Raw genomic sequence first — 19,055 nt, forward strand, 5'->3', positions numbered from 1 at the left:
ACAATTTTTCAAACGAACAAGAAAAATATTCAAATGATATTAATTATTTATCCAATTCCATAAATTATTAACTTTAATCTTTATTAACACGCTTTAATTAATAATATATAAGAGATACCCTGTCACTTATGAAGAAAAGTTGATGGATATTTTTTAGAAATATTTACAAAAAAATGGCAAACTTTGAATGGAGAAAGACAATAACTAATAAGATTCGCAGGGTCTCAGGATGAAGTTATAAGAAGCTCGGTCGATTGGCCGGTCGGTCGTTTTCTCATTCTATCTATTAAGTACTATAAGTATATAAGCAGTCAAATTGAATGCAGCTGTGCAGTGAAAAAAAAAACAAAGCAATGATTTTTTAAGGTCAAAAAGTAAGATAGATTTTGTGATATTTTTTAGAATGGAACATTTGTTGGGCCCACCCTGTCTGTACCACTGATGATGTTTGCTGGATTTGGTGTCTCGTTGAAGGATCTACCGGTTTATCTCAAGTGGGGCAGTTACATCAGTTTCCTTCGATATGGACTGGAAGGGTAACCATTCTTGTCCTCTTATTTTTATCGCCTATACGCTAGTAAAGTACTAATACAATCATAATGTAGGGAGATTGTATTGCAATATATGTATAGGAAAACATACTCCCAAAAATGCTAAATGTTACCGATAGATAACGCTTTTAGTATGCATATGCATTACTACACATTCTCACTTCACTGTTTTTGTATTAGTACTTTACTAGCGTATATTCCATCATAGAAATAATCATTAAACTGCAATGTCGTTAAAAAGATAATTCTCTTAAAATTTTGAGATATAATAATTATTTGTTACCTTCCTTACACAGATGCCTCTATTATATATTTTCTCTTAATCAATTTAATCTTCAATATTCTTAGTTTACATATATAGATCATTATTAATTTATTGAGATTTACCATTTGTAATCATGTATTTACTCGAGACCAAGCTATTGATTTGATTGTAACTTAAACACTTGTTTCTTTCTTATTAATATTATATATATATATATATATATATATATTACTTCTCTCTGCGATTAACTATCTCGATCAAAAGAATTCGCTTGCATCCAATAGAGAGATATTTTGTATTTTTATTCAAACAAGTATATATATGTTTGTTGGTTTCAGGTACGTCGGTGCTATGTATGGATTGAACCGTGCCACACTTGACTGTCCATCGGAAAGAGAGTTCTATTGCCACTACAAATATCCTTTAAAGTTCTTATCAGACATCGGGATGACCGGTGATCAATTCTGGAACGACGTCGTTGCACTATTCACGATTCTCGTTCTCACAAGGTGTTTCGCCTTTCTGCTCCTCAGATGGAAAATCAATTCACAGCGATAATTTATCATTCCTCTCTCTATATATATATATATAATTTGTTTAACCCGAAACATTGACAATCCAATCCATGCTGGTCTACGATATAGGACTTTGCTGATGCATTTTGTCAACTGGCTTATTAACTGCACATGGATTAATTTCGGCGATTCTGATACGCAGGTTTTAAATCGTCAAATCGGTCGATATATAATAATTCTAACGTAGTAGTATCCGGTAGAATAGTGAAATCACGGTTTTATGAGGAAATTGTAATTTCGAACAACAACATACTGCGGGAAATTGAATCGGTTATGTCTTGGGCTAAATTCATTCTATATCATCTCGCTCGCTATATATTACATGCAATATATGTATAACATGTAGCATGAAGCGAATGATTCAACCTCTAACATTGTACCATTTAGATAGAGAAAGATCACGAAGGGATAATACGATAAAGTGGCTAATTCGATATTGGATAGAAAAAATTATTCTTATGACCAGACTATACCAAATTGTTTATCATCGCAAATTTTGCCCCTAGTAGGATTATTTTATTTGAATGAAAGGAATATAAGATAATAACATAAGGGAGTAGCGGTGCTTTTGGTAGATTCACCTATTTAGACAATTTTTCTATTCATTATAATTGCTGGTTGTTACAATTTTACTTTATTTACATAGAAATTTTGTATGTCGAATTCTCTAAATGCAATATATACATGTAACTGTGAAAGTAATTGCGTTTGGTGAAAGTCGAGTGATTTAGCGAGCGAGACTGACCCAATTAGTAACTTGTTGGTACATACCGTACATGTAATTGTACGTTATTAATTTAATTTGAATTGTTTCGTTTAATGTAACAAATAATAATTATAAGATATTTTATTCCTTGGTACTCGCGATAACCAAGCTCGACATAGTAGCGTTAGCTTTTTTATCATCTTACAACGGCTATCAAATTACCAGACAAACACTGTGCGCGATATTTAATTTGTTAATTGAGCAATAACAGTGATTAGTTGTATACTATCCAAAGTTTACCGATGTATGACTCGGTAATTAAAATAAGCATAAGCCGCATGAATATCTCGAATTCGACATTTATTTCGCGAGTGATTTCAATGGCACATTAAGGGCGTGATGAGTCAAGTGAGTACATTCTACACTACACAACGTCAATCTGTGATTTACAAAAAGGTGTTTAATCTATCACACATCGAGTTTCTAACCACACTCGCGGTTACGAAATTCAGACTCTCAAGTGTGATATAGGATTGCTCAAAATAGTAATTATTCTTCTGTATATTAATAATAATAATATCATTACATGATATTGTTGACTTTTTAACAACTGTACGAACCGAAGCGAATGGTTTATCCGATGTAATGTTTCACTCCATTAAAGCTGTTATTATTTATATTAATTGATAATGTAACATTTGTAAAGAGCAAACCAAATAAATTATTAAGAGATCAAAGAACGTTTAAGCAAATTCGTCGAAAACTTTATAAATTAGGGAGGGGGATGGGGGTAAATGAGACTACGACAAGATTATATCTGTGAATGAATTTATTCAAATCATAGAGAAAAAGCATCGTTGCATTTAATGTTAAAAAATAGGAATGTTGCTCTTTATAAGATAAAAAATAAATAAAAAAAAAATCGTCGTTTTAGCAAAATAATCTCTATGAATTTAAGAGATAGAGAGAGAGCCATGGAGAGAGAGAGAGGGATTAACTCGAGACGAATTAATATTCCTCGGCACCTTCGCCTTCTCCTTCGGCCGAGTCCATGCCTACTTCTTCGTAGTCCTTTTCGAGAGCAGCGAGATCCTCGCGAGCCTCGGAAAACTCACCCTCCTCCATACCTTCACCGACGTACCAGTGAACAAAGGCACGCTTGGCATACATCAGGTCAAACTTGTGATCGAGTCGAGCCCAAGCTTCAGCGATAGCTGTAGTGTTCGATAACATGCAAACTGCTCTTTGCACCTTGGCGAGATCTCCACCAGGTACAACGGTGGGTGGTTGGTAATTGATACCAACCTTGAAACCAGTTGGGCACCAATCAACAAACTGGATGGTTCTTTTCGTTTTGATCGTTGCTATGGCGGCGTTCACGTCTTTTGGGACAACGTCACCCCTGTACAACATGCAGCAGGCCATGTACTTTCCATGGCGAGGGTCGCATTTTACCATCTGATTGGCTGGCTCGAAACATGCGTTGGTAATTTCAGCCACCGACAGCTGTTCGTGATATGCTTTTTCGGCGGATATAACAGGTGCATAAGTTACCAAGGGGAAATGGATCCTTGGATAGGGTACCAAATTGGTCTGAAACTCTGTTAGATCCACGTTGAGTGCACCGTCGAATCTCAAGGATGCCGTGATCGAAGAGACGATTTGACCGATCAGTCTGTTGAGGTTTGTATACGTCGGTCTCTCTATGTCCAAGTTACGTCGACAAATGTCGTAAATAGCCTCGTTGTCGACCATGAATGCGCAATCGGAATGTTCCAGAGTCGTGTGTGTGGTGAGTATAGAGTTGTAAGGCTCCACAACCGCGGTTGAAACCTGCGGTGCTGGATAAATGGCGAATTCGAGCTTCGATTTCTTTCCATAATCGACGGACAGCCTTTCCATGAGAAGGGATGTAAAACCGGATCCGGTACCACCGCCGAAAGAGTGGAAAATCAGAAATCCTTGGAGTCCGGTACATTGATCGGCAAGCTTGCGTATGCGATCCAGTACAAGGTCAACGATTTCTTTGCCAATTGTGTAGTGGCCACGAGCATAATTATTCGCAGCATCTTCCTTTCCGGTGATTAATTGTTCAGGGTGGAACAATTGACGGTACGTTCCCGTACGCACCTCATCTACAAATATCATTTTTCATTATTCCTACTATATTCACTGAAATATACTGTTTAGCTTAAAAAACTACGTGAGGTAATTCACGGCTACAATCAACTTATTCTCTAAATATACTTGATAATCGACATAATTCAATTTAATTCAATTTTTATCAATTTTAATGACAAAATGTACCAACAAATCAAGAAGACATTGATATTTTAATTTCTTTTTCTCTTTACTTAATCATCAAGCAAAATGAAAGCTATGCTGGAGAAATTTGGATAATCCTACCAACCTCTTTACGCCATTATTAATACAGGACTGACAAAGAATACCTACCGACAACCGTTGGTTCCAGATCGATAAATACGGCTCGAGGAACGTGTTTGCCAGCACCGGTTTCGCTGAAAAAGGTGTTGAAGCTGTCGTCCCCACCTCCAATCGTTTTATCGGAAGGCATCTGGCCATCGGGCTGAATTCCATGCTCCAAACAGTAAAGCTCCCAACAAGCATTACCAATTTGGACTCCAGCTTGTCCAACGTGGATTGAAATACACTCACGCTGTAGGATACAAAAAAATTATCGTTAGTCATCCTGCATCCCTTTTATTCCATCAGCCCAAAGTAAAGTTCTGTTACAGTAAGAAAAAGAGGACGGAGAAACTAAATGAGATCAAGGTCATCTTTGACAAAAGACTTATTCATCCAAAATGACCGTTACAATTTTTAATTTAGCGATCTCTCGTTCAAACAAAATCTCGAGCTCCATAGAAACCATGAAACTTTTGGTTTGTTAATTGGACTTTTTCCATTATATGGAGAATTTAATCATGGACAATGTTTTACAAAAACTTTCTAAATTCATTGGAAAAAGACAGGTGACTCATTGCCAGCTCACTAGAGGGTGGAGCCGGCCGGTATTTCAAAGATCAAGATGGCCTCTATCCATATCAATTTCACACCGTTAAAAAGGTCGTAAAATATCAGGAAAACGAACGAGAAACTTTATCGTCAAAGTACTCACCATTTTGGTTAATGAGGATTTTCACTTCTTACTCGTAGAAAGGAACAAGTTCTTAATCTGACAGTTTGCGGAAGCGAGCAATGGAGCTTCTGCTTACAACCGTGCGCAATATCACAGTCAAATGCCAAACGACTAATGACTAATGCGCCAGGAAAATTCTGCAGTGGCGTCTTATACCTTCAATTATCGACTCGCTTCGTGCAATCCCATTGGCCGATGTTGTTCTCATACCGCTTCCTGATTGGTCAAATTGTGACCGCACAGCCCATCAACGGAACTACTTTTCTTTCGTAGCAAATCCAGCTCCAACAACAGTTTATTGCAAACGTTTTTCTGACTTTTATTTTTTTCCGATACCACAATCAAAACGATAGTAACAAATTTCATTCTTAACTTTATTTTTTTCTGACTGAAACTATGGCAATGATATGTTACACGTATTCTTTACTCTTTATCAATTTTTCGAATAACTTTATCTAGTTAACGACATTTTTTACTAAACAATGTACATATACCTGATAAATTTTAAGCCATATTGCTACTTTTTTATCTGTCTACATTAGAATGGTTAGGATACCTCGATATACACTATATTATATCATGTAAATGAGAGACCATACAATATCTATTTTAAAATTTTTATAATTTACTCTAATAAACTCTTTTGCTACATTCAGAGCGTTTAACTTATTCATTAGTGTGCCGCGTAAAAACCATTTGATTCTTGCAATGACAAGTCGGAAGGATATTAATTTTTTTTATATATTTTAATACCCTTTTGATGTAATAGGAGGGATTTTCACAAAGTTTCTATTCCATATATATTTTTACATTCATACAAAGAAGTTACTTGAAGGAGATGGCCTTTATATATATTATTCACTTAAAGTTCTACGTTTTCTTTCTTATTTTCTAATTTAAACTTTTTCCTTGTGAATAAGTGCATGAATTGTAAGGTTCAGCTTCTCTTTACGAGATATATAAATATTTGTACTTTTTTTACTGTATTACCACAATCGCAAAAAAATATAGAAATCTTTCTTCGAGAATCCATCGACACTTATTATCACCTGTATCGATTACACAAATTAAGCAAGTTCGAAAGCAACAGAATACAATTTAACAAATATTCGTTAAAATATACAAAATCAAAATGATCATGTTTGTTTTATTAGTTAGGTGTACATCTTGGACGTTTTGAAGGCGGTGGCATTTCTTCTTCATCACTATCGCTTCTAGTGTGTATAGTACTTTCAGTACTTTCATTATCATTGGCTCCTATATCTTGTGTAATAAGCTGTAAATTAAATATAGTTAAAAATACTTTTACTTTTCGGTCTGTTACAAAAATTTATAAAGCATCATAAAAAAGATGCTCATACATTTTATGCTTACCATACTAACATTCATCTTTTCTAATGTTTCTGCTAATTCCGAGTTATTTATTCGAAAATCACGCGTAACACTATGCTTAACATAGTCTTCCAAAGGTATCTACAAGCCCATCAATAAACCATTATTAGTAAATAAATGTTTGATGAATTGAATTTTTTTAATAATGTTCCAAGTCTACCCACCCCTGTCTTTTTACTTAATAATAATATTTCTTTACAAAATATTTCGATTGCATATACCACACGTGGTATAATTTTGGTTTCCTTCAAAATTTTGTTTCTCTGAGCGTTTGTATCAGTTCTTGCTCTACTTATGTGTTTGTTTTGACTTTCCTATATTTAACATTCAAAAGTCATTAATTAACAGTAAAATAAATATCACGTTTATAATGGAAATTCGACATTACATCAGTATGAGTAACGAAGTTGTAAAATGCAGATTTTAATGGTTTCCCTGCCAACTGCACTACTTGCACAAATCTAAATAAAAAAATAAAATATTGATGATTTGTGAAAAAATTTATATTGGAGCAATATTTTATAGGAAATTTGTTTACTTGACTGCTTGAAAAGATGGATGCTGATTTGTAGACGTACTATTGAAATATTTTGTGAGCGTACTTAATTTGGTATACAATAGGTGCAGATTTTTATACATCGAGTCTGTTGAATGGCCTGGCTCTACACTTGTATTGGCCAATGTGTGGTGCATTTGTATAATATGAGCTAACTGTCTGCATAAGTTACGTTCTTTGGTCTTTAATTTTTCTAGAACTATAAAATTAACTACATTAATTTAAGAAGCATCCTAATTTTAAAGTAATTTAATACTAACGTGTGTCTCTTCCGGGCCCAGATGTTGAATAAATCGTATGTTCTGCTTGTATTCTCGACAATATCCACGATACATTGCCTAACTTTTCTTTTAAATGTACGTTTAGTACGTTATAAGCTTGCTCAAATCTATTTTCTTTTAAAATTTCGTATTTGTTATCAATTGTCACTTCTACCTGCAGGTAAATATTAAACTTTTGCGTAAAAATAGTTATTTTTTGTAAAAAAAAAAAAAACTTACTTTATCTACGGTTCCTACTTTAGCACACAATTCTATACAAATATCGTTCATGGTTTCACTAAATTCCATGAGCCGTTCTTCAATACTAAGTAAAAGCTGAAGAACTATTATGGCTACCGAGGAATCATTTATATCTACATACGAGAATTTTTTTAAATAATCCAAAATCTAAAATATTTTTACCCTGTTAATCGATTGCGTTTTTTACCGTAATATTATAGATACTAGTTTAAAATACCTTCTCCATTTTTGATTCTGCAAAGTCAATTTTATATGTCAAAATACGTATAGTCTCAATAAGGACAAGCGGAATTTTTTTCAAATTAGCATCATCGTTGTCTTCTTCCCGAATTAGTATTTTTAAATGAGACCTCAGCACGGATACAACTTTAAAAATTTTTTCTCCAAGCGTTATATCAGAATTAACATCATCTATCAAAAATATTTCGAAAAATTGTTAATTATGAAAGAAAAAACTTCAAAATATATCATGAAATACTTACATTCAATTATTAGGAACTTATGCATTTCAGAGAAAAAATGTGTACACATTAAGTTACATAATTCTTTGAAAGCTTCTATTGCTAATAATGCTACCAGTGGATCCTCCTGAGTCATGTCCTCTAACCGCGGTAAGATACGTTTGTATAACAATCTAAACAAATAAAGTACATAGTCTAAAATATTAGTTTTACACAAATATCAATTTTGCATTGTAGTTGCTTACTCTCCAGTATCACAATATAATTTAATGTTTAAATTTTTTTCCCTCTGCAATGAATAATAATTTAGGGATTTCAAGTTTTGTAAATAATGTATTAGTCCTTGTATGATATATCGAGGAAAGTCATAGTGACATTTAAGAAAATCTGTCTGTTCTTCGCTTGCCCACGGTACTGAATCACTATTTAAAACAATTCATTAGTTTTAAGGAATAAACAAATGTCTGAAACGTATAATACTTACGAATATAACATTGACAATCCTCTTACAATGCATTCCATATCCAGTAGACTGTTAGGTATTTTTAAAGATTCCATGCGAGCAGACTTTTTAATTGTTGTGTTATTCATATTCTTATTTGTCGCATTATTACCCGCCCCTTTACCTTTCTTCGCTTTTTTATTTTTCCCACCTTGCTGTAAATGTTGAACAATTCTTATTCTATTTTCATAAATAAAATATATTTTTAATAAAAAGTATCATACTGTAAATACCTTTAAATAATCTGTAAAGCGAGTTTTTGCTTTGAACAAAGAATATACTTTTTGAGCTGAGTTATCGTCATTTTTTGACCATGTAACAAGTCTATAAGCTATCATACTATCATAAATCATTATAAATAATTTTAAAGCTTGTAATGTTTGTTGAGACTTTGGAGGATTGTCTATCAAATTCGTTGATTCATCCTAACAGATTTATAAAAAAATAATTCGATCATTTACATCAATAAAATTTTAAAATAAACAGCTGTTTATAGTACCAGATTTAAGTGCTCCAATTCTATCCGCGACATTCTCTTGCAAAGGGATTCGAAAATAGCCGATACCTTGTCGAAAATTACTTCATCATTTGATGCTGTTAGAACATAAATTTTCTGCATAAAGAATAGTAATTCGGCAATAGGTTCTGTGACAATGACTTGCACACCACGTATGTCCATGCATTTGTCCAAATTTATGGGAGGTAAAACGTTTTCATCTTGCTCGTAATATGTATTAAAATGCGTATACAGCATGTCTAATATATCCACAGAGATACATGGGTTATTTACTACAGCTTCATATAAACCTAACATTGGACAAAAATATGAAATATAATATATGATAGTTAATTTGTTTTATCATAATTATACAGTACCTTTGTATAAATGTAATTTAACTTCAAATTCGTAAGAAAAACATTTCTTCAAAATATTCAATACATCTTGCTGCATATGCAGGGTAGAACTACTGGATATTCGAGGAGCATTTTTTTCCAAAGTGGCCTATAAAATTTGCAATGTATATACACATTATGTTGTCACAATTTTTCTTATATTTGCAATAAAATATCAAGGTCTGTTGGTTTTTGCTGCACTGTTGCACTAGTGCAATTAGTTGGAATGAGGAAACATGCTTAAATTTTCTCAAACAATTAAATCAGTTTAGTTTTGCAGGAAAAAAAAAGAAACCTTCTATTACCTGTGTTAAAATGGAATTTGATGTATTAGGAATCATTTGGCTATGGTTTTTCGGATGCACAGAGAATGTAGTCAGTTTTGAGGCTTTCAACATTTCAAGTAAACCAGTAACAGCCATTTTTCTTGGAACAATACCTTTTTTGTACAGAGCTTTTCTTAATGTTAACATAAGGTTATCTTTAATACTTGCTGAAATACGTATTATAGGCAAAATGGCATATAATACTTTAATAGCTGCATCAGCAGGAATATGTAATAATTGATCAAGCAAAGATATCACCCAAATTTGATTTTTTAATACTATTATACTTAATCTTCGGCACATGTATGCTAAACATTCTAGAATAAAAATCAACATTAGCTTTCAATTATTTCATTTGTTTTCCCACTATAAATATATACCTGTATATTGCCATACATGCGAACCATTGGCTACTATCTTTTCAGTAAGCATTTGAAGAACTGTTAGACCAGCATCATGCCTTTCCTTTATTAAACGTTTCAAAATGCTTGTACCAATTTCCCACAACTTATGTCGTTCATCTTTAAGCTTTTTCTCATTGCTCATTAATAAAAATGATAGTTCTATAAGACTTTTTAAAACTAAATGACGATCTTTAACACTAATAAATAAAGAAATTAACTATTATTTAACATAATATTTTTATACCTATATAAATTAGATACTTACCTGTTGCTAATTACTTGATTAAACACATTCAATAAATCCCATTTGAGTGGAAGATTTTCCCTTAGCCACATACAATTTCTAGACCTTTCATCATCTTGCAATCTTCGAACTATTGCTAATCTAATTATTTCAAACACCTATAACATTTGAGTTTGACATAAAACATAATATAATTAGATAAGTGTAATATAAGATCCTTCTTTCTCAGCTTTTATAGTAAAAATATTACCTGTTCCTCATATATTTCAGACACTAGCAGTAATATCCCCAATATAAATGGATCTATAATATATTCTGGTACAGTGTGAATATTTTTAAGAAAAGAAATATAGTTGTTTAAAATTTTGTGATTTACTTGCGCTGCATGGTATATATGATAAAGTACTGTGCTTTCAGTCTCTTGAACTTCTTTTAAACTTACAATACCTGGCAGAAGCAATGTTATACAAGATTCAAATTGTACAAAATTCTAGACCTTATAAACCACATACCTATTTCCTCCAAACTTTCTGAATCTTCAATGAGCTTTGCACTTATATATTGAGAAGAAAAATAATGTTGCAGTGCTTCCAAAAGAATTCTGTCCTCTTGATACTGGCATAGCCTTAACAAATGATGTACTAGTGGAGGTAACTCTGTGAGACAAACTTCTGACAATTTGCTACAAAGAGCTTTAAAAACTTTATTATGCTCTGCTTTTTCAAGAGAAATATCCCTACGATATAAAAATCCTGAATATGCAATTTTGCTAAATAAATTTCTTTAAGAAAAAGTGAATTCTGTTTACCCAAACATTTTTGCAAGCGAGGATAAAATATCCAAATCCCATTGAATATTGCATATAGAGTTAACAATAGCTGATTTGTACTGGCTTCCTGAAATTTCATCTCCCAGATAACTGACATATTTTTCTTCCTCAATTACTTCTAATAAGATTGGTAACATTTCTTTCCAGCTAAGAAATTAATTTATTCTTTAGTTACAAATCATATCCAAATTCATATAAATAATACATCTTACCTTTTATGTTCATCTGTGTTCTCTCTGATTCTAGCAAGACAAAAATCAACAAGTTTCGTTAACTGTTGTTTTGAATATTTAGAAAAATCAATAATTATTCGATTGATAACAAAATCTGCATGGCTACTAGTAACTGAATTTTCATGCAACGTCCTTAAAACTGCTTCTACCAATTTTCTTCTTTTTACTTGGGATGCTTCAGACTCAGAGTCATTGAAACTTGTCAAGACTTTATCCAATATTTTAAAACCATTAGAATTACAGACTTTTTCACAAACCAAATTTGAAAGCTAAAAAGTAATTATAATAACATTACGCAATATAAAAACCTTTTTAAGAAACACGTGAATACTATTTTTTACCTCCTCATCATTTGTTCTTTCGATAAAAGTTATTAATTCCGATTTTGAACCGGTATAAATTAATTTTGCAAACGCCGAAGACATTTTTTAAATTCAAATCCGGTGCAAACTGGTGAAAACAATACCTTTGGACGTACAGGACGTATGTACTATGTATGTAGTACTACTACGGTACGGTAGTAAAGTACATATACATATGTATGTATGTACGTATGTATACATACTACACTTGGCAACTCTGCGACTCTGCCTCTCAAAGTCTCAAAGGTTAGCAGCGCCAACTGTTGGCGAATTCAGAACTAAATTTGGAAAGAAAACAAGTAAAGATTTTAGGGTTAACTTTTTGGATGTAAACGGTAAGCACGTGAGCAATTGTTATACTTAGAGATTAAAGTGATTCATATTTTTGTATTTCATAAATGAAAATTGTTTACAGAAAATTACGAAAATGGAACTGGATGAGTCCATCATTAAAGAAAATGCGTTAACTTATGAAGATAAGTTACAATTTGTTAACGAAATCAGCAAACCAATGGCTTCTAAAAAATTAACAAAAAAAATTTATAAATTAGTCAAGAAAGGTATAAATTCTTAGCAATTATTTATTTTATTTAAATAAGGTTTGTTGTTATTTGTGATTTCTTATTGTAGCTTCTAAGCATAAGACATACCTTAGAAATGGTTTAAAAGATGTACAAAAGCACATAAGAAAAGGAGAAAAAGGGTGAGTTATATTAATTTATCCACACAAACACACACAATTTCTTTAATAAGGTAAATTAATAGCTACATATATTTTCATTGGCAGGATGGTAGTTTTTGCTGGAGATGTATTACCAATTGAAATTATGTGTCACCTCCCAGTAGTTTGTGAAGATAAAGATATTCCATACTGCTATACACCTTCCAGGCAAGATATTGGAGCAGCAATGGGTGTTAAAAGAGGATGTTTAATGGTCCTTATCAAAGAACATCCAGATTACAAAGAGCTTTATGATGAAGTGAAAGAAACAATGATAACTCTAGCAGCTCCTTTATAACTTTTGTTTAGGTTATTTTATAATACAAACACTTTGAGTAAGCAGTTACTCGTGAGTTTTTTAAATCAATTATTTTCATAGTCATGTAGAAGCAAGTTATTATATATAGCAAAAAGAGAGGGTTAATTAATAATTATACAAATAGGTGTATCTTTTTTATCATTTCCTTTTCTATTTGGAAAAAAACAACTTTTGCAATGTAAATGTATTCCTGTATCATCCATAATTGATGTATATTCAAAGATGTTGATGCTTCAAAGCTTTAATATTTTCATTAGAAAAATCTGTTTTCCATCATGGAAGGAATTAGATAACGCATAAAAGAGTTTAATCTGCAAAGTTTGAGTATGAAACACATGATTTCATAATATGCTGCAATTCATATGAAAAATATTGTAACTTGCTAGTTTACCTCTTACAAATACATCAAATATTACTAATTTTAGTTTCCTTCTTAGCTTAGTAGTCCTACAAGAACTATGCATAAGTAGTTAAAATTTCTTCAGTTAAAAAGAAGAGGCCTTTCTGTTTAGTTGCCTCTTTCAAATCCTTCCATTTTAGTATAAAAAGTTATTACTTATCATGTTTTGTAAAGTAGGAATAATCCTGATAAAAGATCCTGATAATAACCTACAATCATGTTAGAAATCATAATAGAATAAGACTAAAAGCTCTGATCCAATAGAAAAATAACAAAGTAAAATGTTTGTAGATTTATTTCTAGACGTATTCTTTGTATTTATGATATTTCGCTTTCTTTATGTCATCACATATAATCTTATTACCAATATCAGTATAACATGTACAATTACGTTGGAGTGATGAAGGACAACATTGATAGTGAAAAATTTACAAGTATTCTAAGATACTTGCTTTAGGTATTCAAAGCATCATTACTTTTTACGTATTGTTTTTATACATTGGGCAGTAGCATATCTTGTATGTAAGTATATTCACTTAAAGCTATCTCATACCAGTTCTCGCTGCGTCTCGATTATCACTTTCAAAAGACCTGCTCACCTCACAGTGCTATCTAATCGGACAAAAGAACGAGGAGATTTTAAAAATTTTGTTTAATACTTCGGTACACTGATGTGGTACAAAATTCAATAAAAAATTACAAAAATATAGTATCAACTGCTGCATGATACTTTGTATGGTGATGAGCAGGCCTTCCCCTTAAAAAATAATTGTCCATTCTTTGTTCTCCGTGCGTTTGGACTATTTATGCTTATACACATATGTATATTTTTGAGATTCAATAAAAGTTTTATTGATGCTTCGAAGAATAGACTAAGGAGTATCAAATTTATTAACGATATTTTCACACATAGATTATTTTCATGAATAATTTTTCAATCGAATTATGTTCCATAAAGCCGTGTTACGAGGCAACTGGTCTTTTCCAACAGGATTGCATATTTTGCAAAAAGCAAGAGACCAATTACTAGTAGATTGTAATAATCTTTATGCGATTTGTTAAAACGGGAGAAGCTCATATTTACAAAGTATTCTTTCGGATTGATCCCCCTGTAGCCAACATTACGGAACAAAAAACGAGGGAGAATTGTCCAGCGCTATTTTTCAACCGATTTCAATGTTTTTGGGCTTGTTGGAATGGTTAGGACTCGTAGTGTTAAGAATATTCCAAAGAATATTACTATGGTTGGTAATTAACTTGAATTCTGTTATTAACTTAAAAACTTTTTATTTAAACAAATCTCAAAATAGCTTTATAACAGAAATATATTTGATCTGTTCACTTCTATCGAATTCGAAAGACTGCCCCTCCTTATCATCTCTTCATTCTCATTTCTCCCTTCCAGCTCTTCCTTCCTGATTGGGTCGTCTATTCACCAATAGGCCATAGTCCCTCTTACGCCACCTTTCAATTCGGCGCGTAGTTCAAAACTCAGTTAACATTCGGCCATTCTGCTTCTTTGATTGTCCTCAATCAAAACTATTATTATTTTTCTAATGTGATATATTTCTAGTGGTTAGTTAATTACCCACTCTTTATATCATATCCTAGTGTTTTAATCTTCCCACTATTTTCAAGTTTCCTCCTTGTTTTCATTCCTGCGCTTCATCTCGCAGAGTAATCCAAGACTTTAGTGCGTCCACTGCTACTACTGTTTTACGTCGTAGCCTTCCACGCATATCCTCTACCTGGTAACGATCGTTAGGCAATACGGCCACAATTTTATAAGGCCCTCGATATTTAGGAAGTAATTTTTTACTCTCCCCAGTTGCTGCCACACTCGTGCTTTTCACCAACACCAATGTTCCTACTGAAAATTTTAGTGCTTTTGATCTTTTAGAATCAAAGCGTTCTTTCTGTTTAATCTGATCTTGATCCATAATCTTCTTCGCTCGTTTTCTTATTTCTTCTATTGGTAATCGATCTAAATCAGCCTGTATCTCACTTAAAAGAGGTGCTTCAGGAATAGAACGTACTTTCACCCCGAAAAGTAATTCCGCTGGTGTAATAACAGTAGACTGATTTCTAGTGGTATTTAAACCCCTTTGTACTGTCTTTATGTGTTTGCACCACTCGTTATCTTCCATACCTCCAATCAATGCTACCAATGAGCTTATTACCGTACGATTGTACCGTTCGCATTGGCCATTAGCGCGTGGGGTGGCAACGGCATTTAACACGTGCTTTATTCCATGTTCAGCACAAAAATAAGTAAAAGTTTGCGAAGTAAATGCAGGTCCTCTGTCTGAGATTATACGCACCGGTACCCCAAATATATCTATTAGTCCTTTCAAAATTTTAATCACATATCTGACCTTAGTATTTTTCACCGCCTCAAGCACAATAAATTTCGTGAAGGCATCAATTATTACGAGTATCTGTGTATGTCCCTTTTTGCTCGATATAAATGGACCGACGTGATCAAGATGGACGGTGTGAAAGGGCACTGCGACCTTTTCAATGGGATGAAGTTTCCCCGTTTTTTTTCCCGACGGTTTCTTATAATACAAACAACTCATGCACGCATTTACATAATTTGTCACAAACTTACGCATCCCTGGAAAATAATAATTTTCCTTTATCTTGGACAATGTCTTGTCCACCCCAAAATGACCTATATCGTCATGACAAAGTCGACAAATCTGCCATCGATTAGCTTTCGGGACTAACCATTTCTTACTCCCATCCTCGCACTTTCTATACACCATATCATTTCTTAACTCATATAATTTAAAATACTGTTTATTATCCTCATTATTACCCTTATCTAATAAAATCTCGCGTATTAATTTAATCCCTTCATCCTGCAACTGAGCCGCTAATAACCATTCAGACTCGGTAATATTTGTTACCCCTAAAACAGCCTTAACAGGATTACGACTGAGACAATCCACATGATTCATTTTCAACCCGGGACGGTATTGAATATCAAAGTCAAAATCCTGTAATTCCATCCACCACCTTGCCACACGAGGCAATATATCTTTTTTTTCAGCTGTTGCACGAATTGCCAAACAATCGGTCACCAAAACAAATCGTACACCTATTAAATAAACGCGAAAGTGTCGGAAAGACTCTACCACTGCCAATGTCTCGAGGTGATACGAATGATATTTTTGTTCAATCGAAGTAGTTTGCCTACTGTAATAAGCAACCACATTACGTGATTTGGTTTCACTTTTTACCTGAAATAAAATTCCAGCAACTCCTAACTTACTGGCATCAGTGTGTACTTCTATTTTCAACTCGGGATCGAAAATGTTTAATATTGGTCTCTCTATCAATTTTTCTTTAATTAGCTCAAAAGCTTTTTTTTGTTCGGACCCAAATTACCAGGGTACATTTTTCCGTAGCAGCCTGGTTAGTGGTTCAACTACACTTGCGAAGTTTTTTACGAATTTTCTAAAATATCCCACTAAGCCTAAAAATTGACGCATTTGTTTCACATTCGTCGGTGGCGTCATGTCTTTTACTGCCATAATCTTTTGCAATCCCGGTCTAACTCCATCTTCCGAAATTTCTCTGCCCAAATACTCAATTGTAGTCAAGAAAAATTTACATTTGGCTAAATTTAAAGTTAGATTGTTCTCTCGCAATCTTGCAAATACCATTTCCAATCGCTCAAGTCCTTCTTCAAAATTTTTAGCAGGTATAATGAGATCGTCAATGTATATCTGTACTATTGTATCTACATATTCTCGCAAAACTTGACTCATCAACCGCTGAAATACGCTGGGCGCATTCGCGAGTCCAAATGGCATCCTTAGAAATTCGAAATGCCCATCTGGCGTAATGAAACCCGTTTTGGCAATCGACGATTCATCCATGGGAATTTGATAAAACCCTTGTAACAAATCCAGCGTAATAAAATATTTGTTCCCCCCTAACCGATCGATCTGGTCATCAATCAAGGGCAATGGAAATTTATCCTTCTTAGTTATTCTATTTAATGCCCGAAAATCCATGCACATTCGGCTTTCTCCATTCCTTTTTGGTACTAAAAGTATTGGACTTGCATATGGCGAATGTGAGGGGCGGATTATATTATTCTTCAATAGTTCATTAATAATAAGTTTTACCTTTTCCCTTTCGTCTAAAGATAACCGGTAAGGCTTATACACAATAGGTTTTTCGGTAATACACTCAATTTTCATACTCGTAGCATTCGTTTTGCCCAACTCCGCAGTGCTAGTACTAAACCTATCCTTATACTCCTCGAGTTTGTTTATTAACGCCTCTTTTTCTCTTACCGCGATATCTCCACAATTTATATCCCATCGTTTACATTTGTTTAGAGAATCTTCAACTTTTAAAAAATTAACAGTAAATTTATCACTCATTTGCAATAACGGAAATTTATCACTAGACATCTCAGTTATAATTAAATTTTTGCCATTATTTATCATCAATACAGAAGGATGGTCAATAAAATTTTGCCCTATCAACAAATCAAACATTACTTCATTGTCTTGCAAAACTGTAATTTCAGTGTATACTCTAACCTCCTCTATTTGTATTAACGCTGAGGTTTTTAATTTAGCCGTAACTACAGTTCCCTCAAAACCGCGTAGACTTATAGGCTTTGCAAGTTCAACTATCACTAATTTTAATTTTGTTGCAATTGAGTGCTTCATCAAGGTCAACTCACTACCCATATCTATAAAACAAGCTACTTTTTGATTGTTAATTCTGGCCCTTTTCAGATATTTATTCTCAGTAGATTGCCTTACATATTTAATTTGCTTGTCTTCCTTAACGGCTTTTTCTCTTTGTCTTAATCGACAATAATCTACAGTGTGACCCATCTTGCTACAAAACGTACATTTTTTTTCTCGGAACTTTGAACATTGAGTTCGTTTGTGTCCCTTCTCGCCGCAGCTAAAGCATGCTATTTCCTTGTTTACCTTCTCGCTAATACTGGTATTGGGCTTCGCATCACTCTTGTGTCCCGATCTATCAGTCGCCTTTGTAGCAGGAAAATTTACCGCATAATCAACCAATTCCACAAACGTAGAACATCGCGATGCTTTTATATTTAACCTAATATGTGGGTCCTTTATACCTTCTGTCACAATATCTACTATTTGACTTTGTGTCAAATTTAATTTTAATTTATTTAATGCAGTTAGTTTGTGAAAGCAATAATCATTTAAGTCTTGCCCCGGTCGCGATCTATAAACAGCTGCTTCATAAAACAATTTTCCGAAACTGGTTTTAACAGGGAACATATCTCGCAACATAGTCTCCCATTCATGCCAAGAGTATTGTGTAGTCTTTAAACCATCGTACCAAACTTTGGCTAAACCCTCCAGTTTACCTAAAGCTATATAAATTACTGTTACCTCATCCCAATGATAAGTCGCAGCGCACTCATTCACCCTGTGTAACCAATTTTCAATACTTTGCATTGAGTCGGATGGATCAAACCTTGGGATCAACCGATCATCCTTGAATAATGCCCAATTTACGTGTCTGTTATTTTCTATTCCTGAATTTTGATTCCTGGAACTCTCTAGCTGGCTTCTGAGCGCTGCAACTTCTGCCCTAGCTTCGGCCAATGAATTTTGCAAATTG

At 33.4% G+C, this 19,055-nt stretch overlaps 4 protein-coding genes across 6 annotated transcripts in view; 2 read left to right on the top strand and 2 right to left on the bottom strand.

The window, feature by feature from the left end:
* LOC136784799 (ATP-binding cassette sub-family G member 4-like) overlaps positions 1 to 2,774 on the top strand; it is a 30,931-nt gene extending 28,157 nt beyond the window's left edge. For both annotated transcript variants that reach the window (XM_066745704.1, XM_066745703.1), the window contains exons 11-12: positions 403 to 536; positions 1,155 to 2,774. In XM_066745704.1, coding sequence (XP_066601801.1) covers positions 403 to 536; positions 1,155 to 1,374 — 354 coding nt within the window. In that variant the 3' untranslated portion in view covers positions 1,375 to 2,774. The remainder of the gene's footprint in view (positions 1 to 402; positions 537 to 1,154) is intronic.
* Positions 2,775 to 2,941: 167 nt separating this feature from the next.
* LOC136784800 (tubulin alpha-1 chain) lies at positions 2,942 to 5,396 on the bottom strand. The gene is made up of 3 exons (XM_066745705.1): positions 5,237 to 5,396; positions 4,552 to 4,774; positions 2,942 to 4,232 (listed from the first exon to the last, which is right to left on the bottom strand). The coding sequence occupies exons 1-3, from the start codon at positions 5,237 to 5,239 to the stop codon at positions 3,106 to 3,108; spliced, it is 1,353 nt and encodes a 450-aa protein (XP_066601802.1). The 5' UTR covers positions 5,240 to 5,396; the 3' UTR covers positions 2,942 to 3,105.
* Positions 5,397 to 5,860: 464 nt separating this feature from the next.
* Positions 5,861 to 12,090, bottom strand: FANCI (Fanconi anemia complementation group I). Of its 2 annotated transcripts, XM_066745701.1 has the most exons (22): positions 11,961 to 12,090; positions 11,599 to 11,888; positions 11,366 to 11,533; positions 11,070 to 11,293; positions 10,808 to 11,004; positions 10,579 to 10,715; positions 10,290 to 10,510; positions 9,889 to 10,226; positions 9,566 to 9,692; positions 9,189 to 9,496; positions 8,923 to 9,114; positions 8,672 to 8,844; positions 8,433 to 8,609; positions 8,209 to 8,360; positions 7,944 to 8,137; positions 7,706 to 7,873; positions 7,466 to 7,640; positions 7,188 to 7,404; positions 7,038 to 7,110; positions 6,814 to 6,963; positions 6,632 to 6,730; positions 5,861 to 6,533 (listed from the first exon to the last, which is right to left on the bottom strand). In XM_066745701.1, the coding sequence occupies exons 1-22, from the start codon at positions 12,042 to 12,044 to the stop codon at positions 6,408 to 6,410; spliced, it is 3,990 nt and encodes a 1,329-aa protein (XP_066601798.1). In that variant the 5' UTR covers positions 12,045 to 12,090; the 3' UTR covers positions 5,861 to 6,407. The 2 variants fall into 2 exon arrangements, with proteins under 2 accessions (XP_066601798.1, XP_066601799.1); XM_066745702.1 differs by lacking the exon at positions 7,706 to 7,873.
* Positions 12,091 to 12,230: 140 nt separating this feature from the next.
* NHP2 (NHP2 ribonucleoprotein) lies at positions 12,231 to 13,703 on the top strand. The gene is made up of 4 exons (XM_066745672.1): positions 12,231 to 12,316; positions 12,397 to 12,541; positions 12,612 to 12,684; positions 12,769 to 13,703. The coding sequence occupies exons 2-4, from the start codon at positions 12,409 to 12,411 to the stop codon at positions 12,998 to 13,000; spliced, it is 438 nt and encodes a 145-aa protein (XP_066601769.1). The 5' UTR covers positions 12,231 to 12,316; positions 12,397 to 12,408; the 3' UTR covers positions 13,001 to 13,703.
* Positions 13,704 to 19,055: the final 5,352 nt, after the last annotated feature.

Source organism: Prorops nasuta, unplaced genomic scaffold (genome assembly GCF_024137725.1).
Source record: "Prorops nasuta isolate Cenicafe-Biocafe unplaced genomic scaffold, Cenicafe_Pnas_1.2 PNAS00072, whole genome shotgun sequence".
NCBI lineage: Eukaryota > Metazoa > Arthropoda > Insecta > Hymenoptera > Bethylidae > Prorops > Prorops nasuta.

Excerpts from the sequence above, each read along its gene's own strand:
- LOC136784800 (XM_066745705.1), bottom strand. Across the intron at positions 4,233-4,551 it reads TCTGGAACCAACGGTTGTCG|ATGAGGTGCGTACGGGAACG; the intron begins GTAGGTATTCTT and ends TGATATTTGTAG.
- FANCI (XM_066745701.1), bottom strand. The coding sequence starts at position 12,044 with ATGTCTTCGGCGTTTGCAAAATTAATTTATACCGGTTCAAAATCGGAA. Across the intron at positions 11,005-11,069 it reads AGAAAGTTTGGAGGAAATAG|GTATTGTAAGTTTAAAAGAA; the intron begins GTATGTGGTTTA and ends TGCTTCTGCCAG. Across the intron at positions 7,111-7,187 it reads CCATCTTTTCAAGCAGTCAA|ATTTGTGCAAGTAGTGCAGT; the intron begins GTAAACAAATTT and ends TTTTTTATTTAG.
- NHP2 (XM_066745672.1), top strand. The coding sequence starts at position 12,409 with ATGGAACTGGATGAGTCCATCATTAAAGAAAATGCGTTAACTTATGAA. Across the intron at positions 12,542-12,611 it reads TTATAAATTAGTCAAGAAAG|CTTCTAAGCATAAGACATAC; the intron begins GTATAAATTCTT and ends TTCTTATTGTAG. Across the intron at positions 12,685-12,768 it reads ATAAGAAAAGGAGAAAAAGG|GATGGTAGTTTTTGCTGGAG; the intron begins GTGAGTTATATT and ends TTTCATTGGCAG.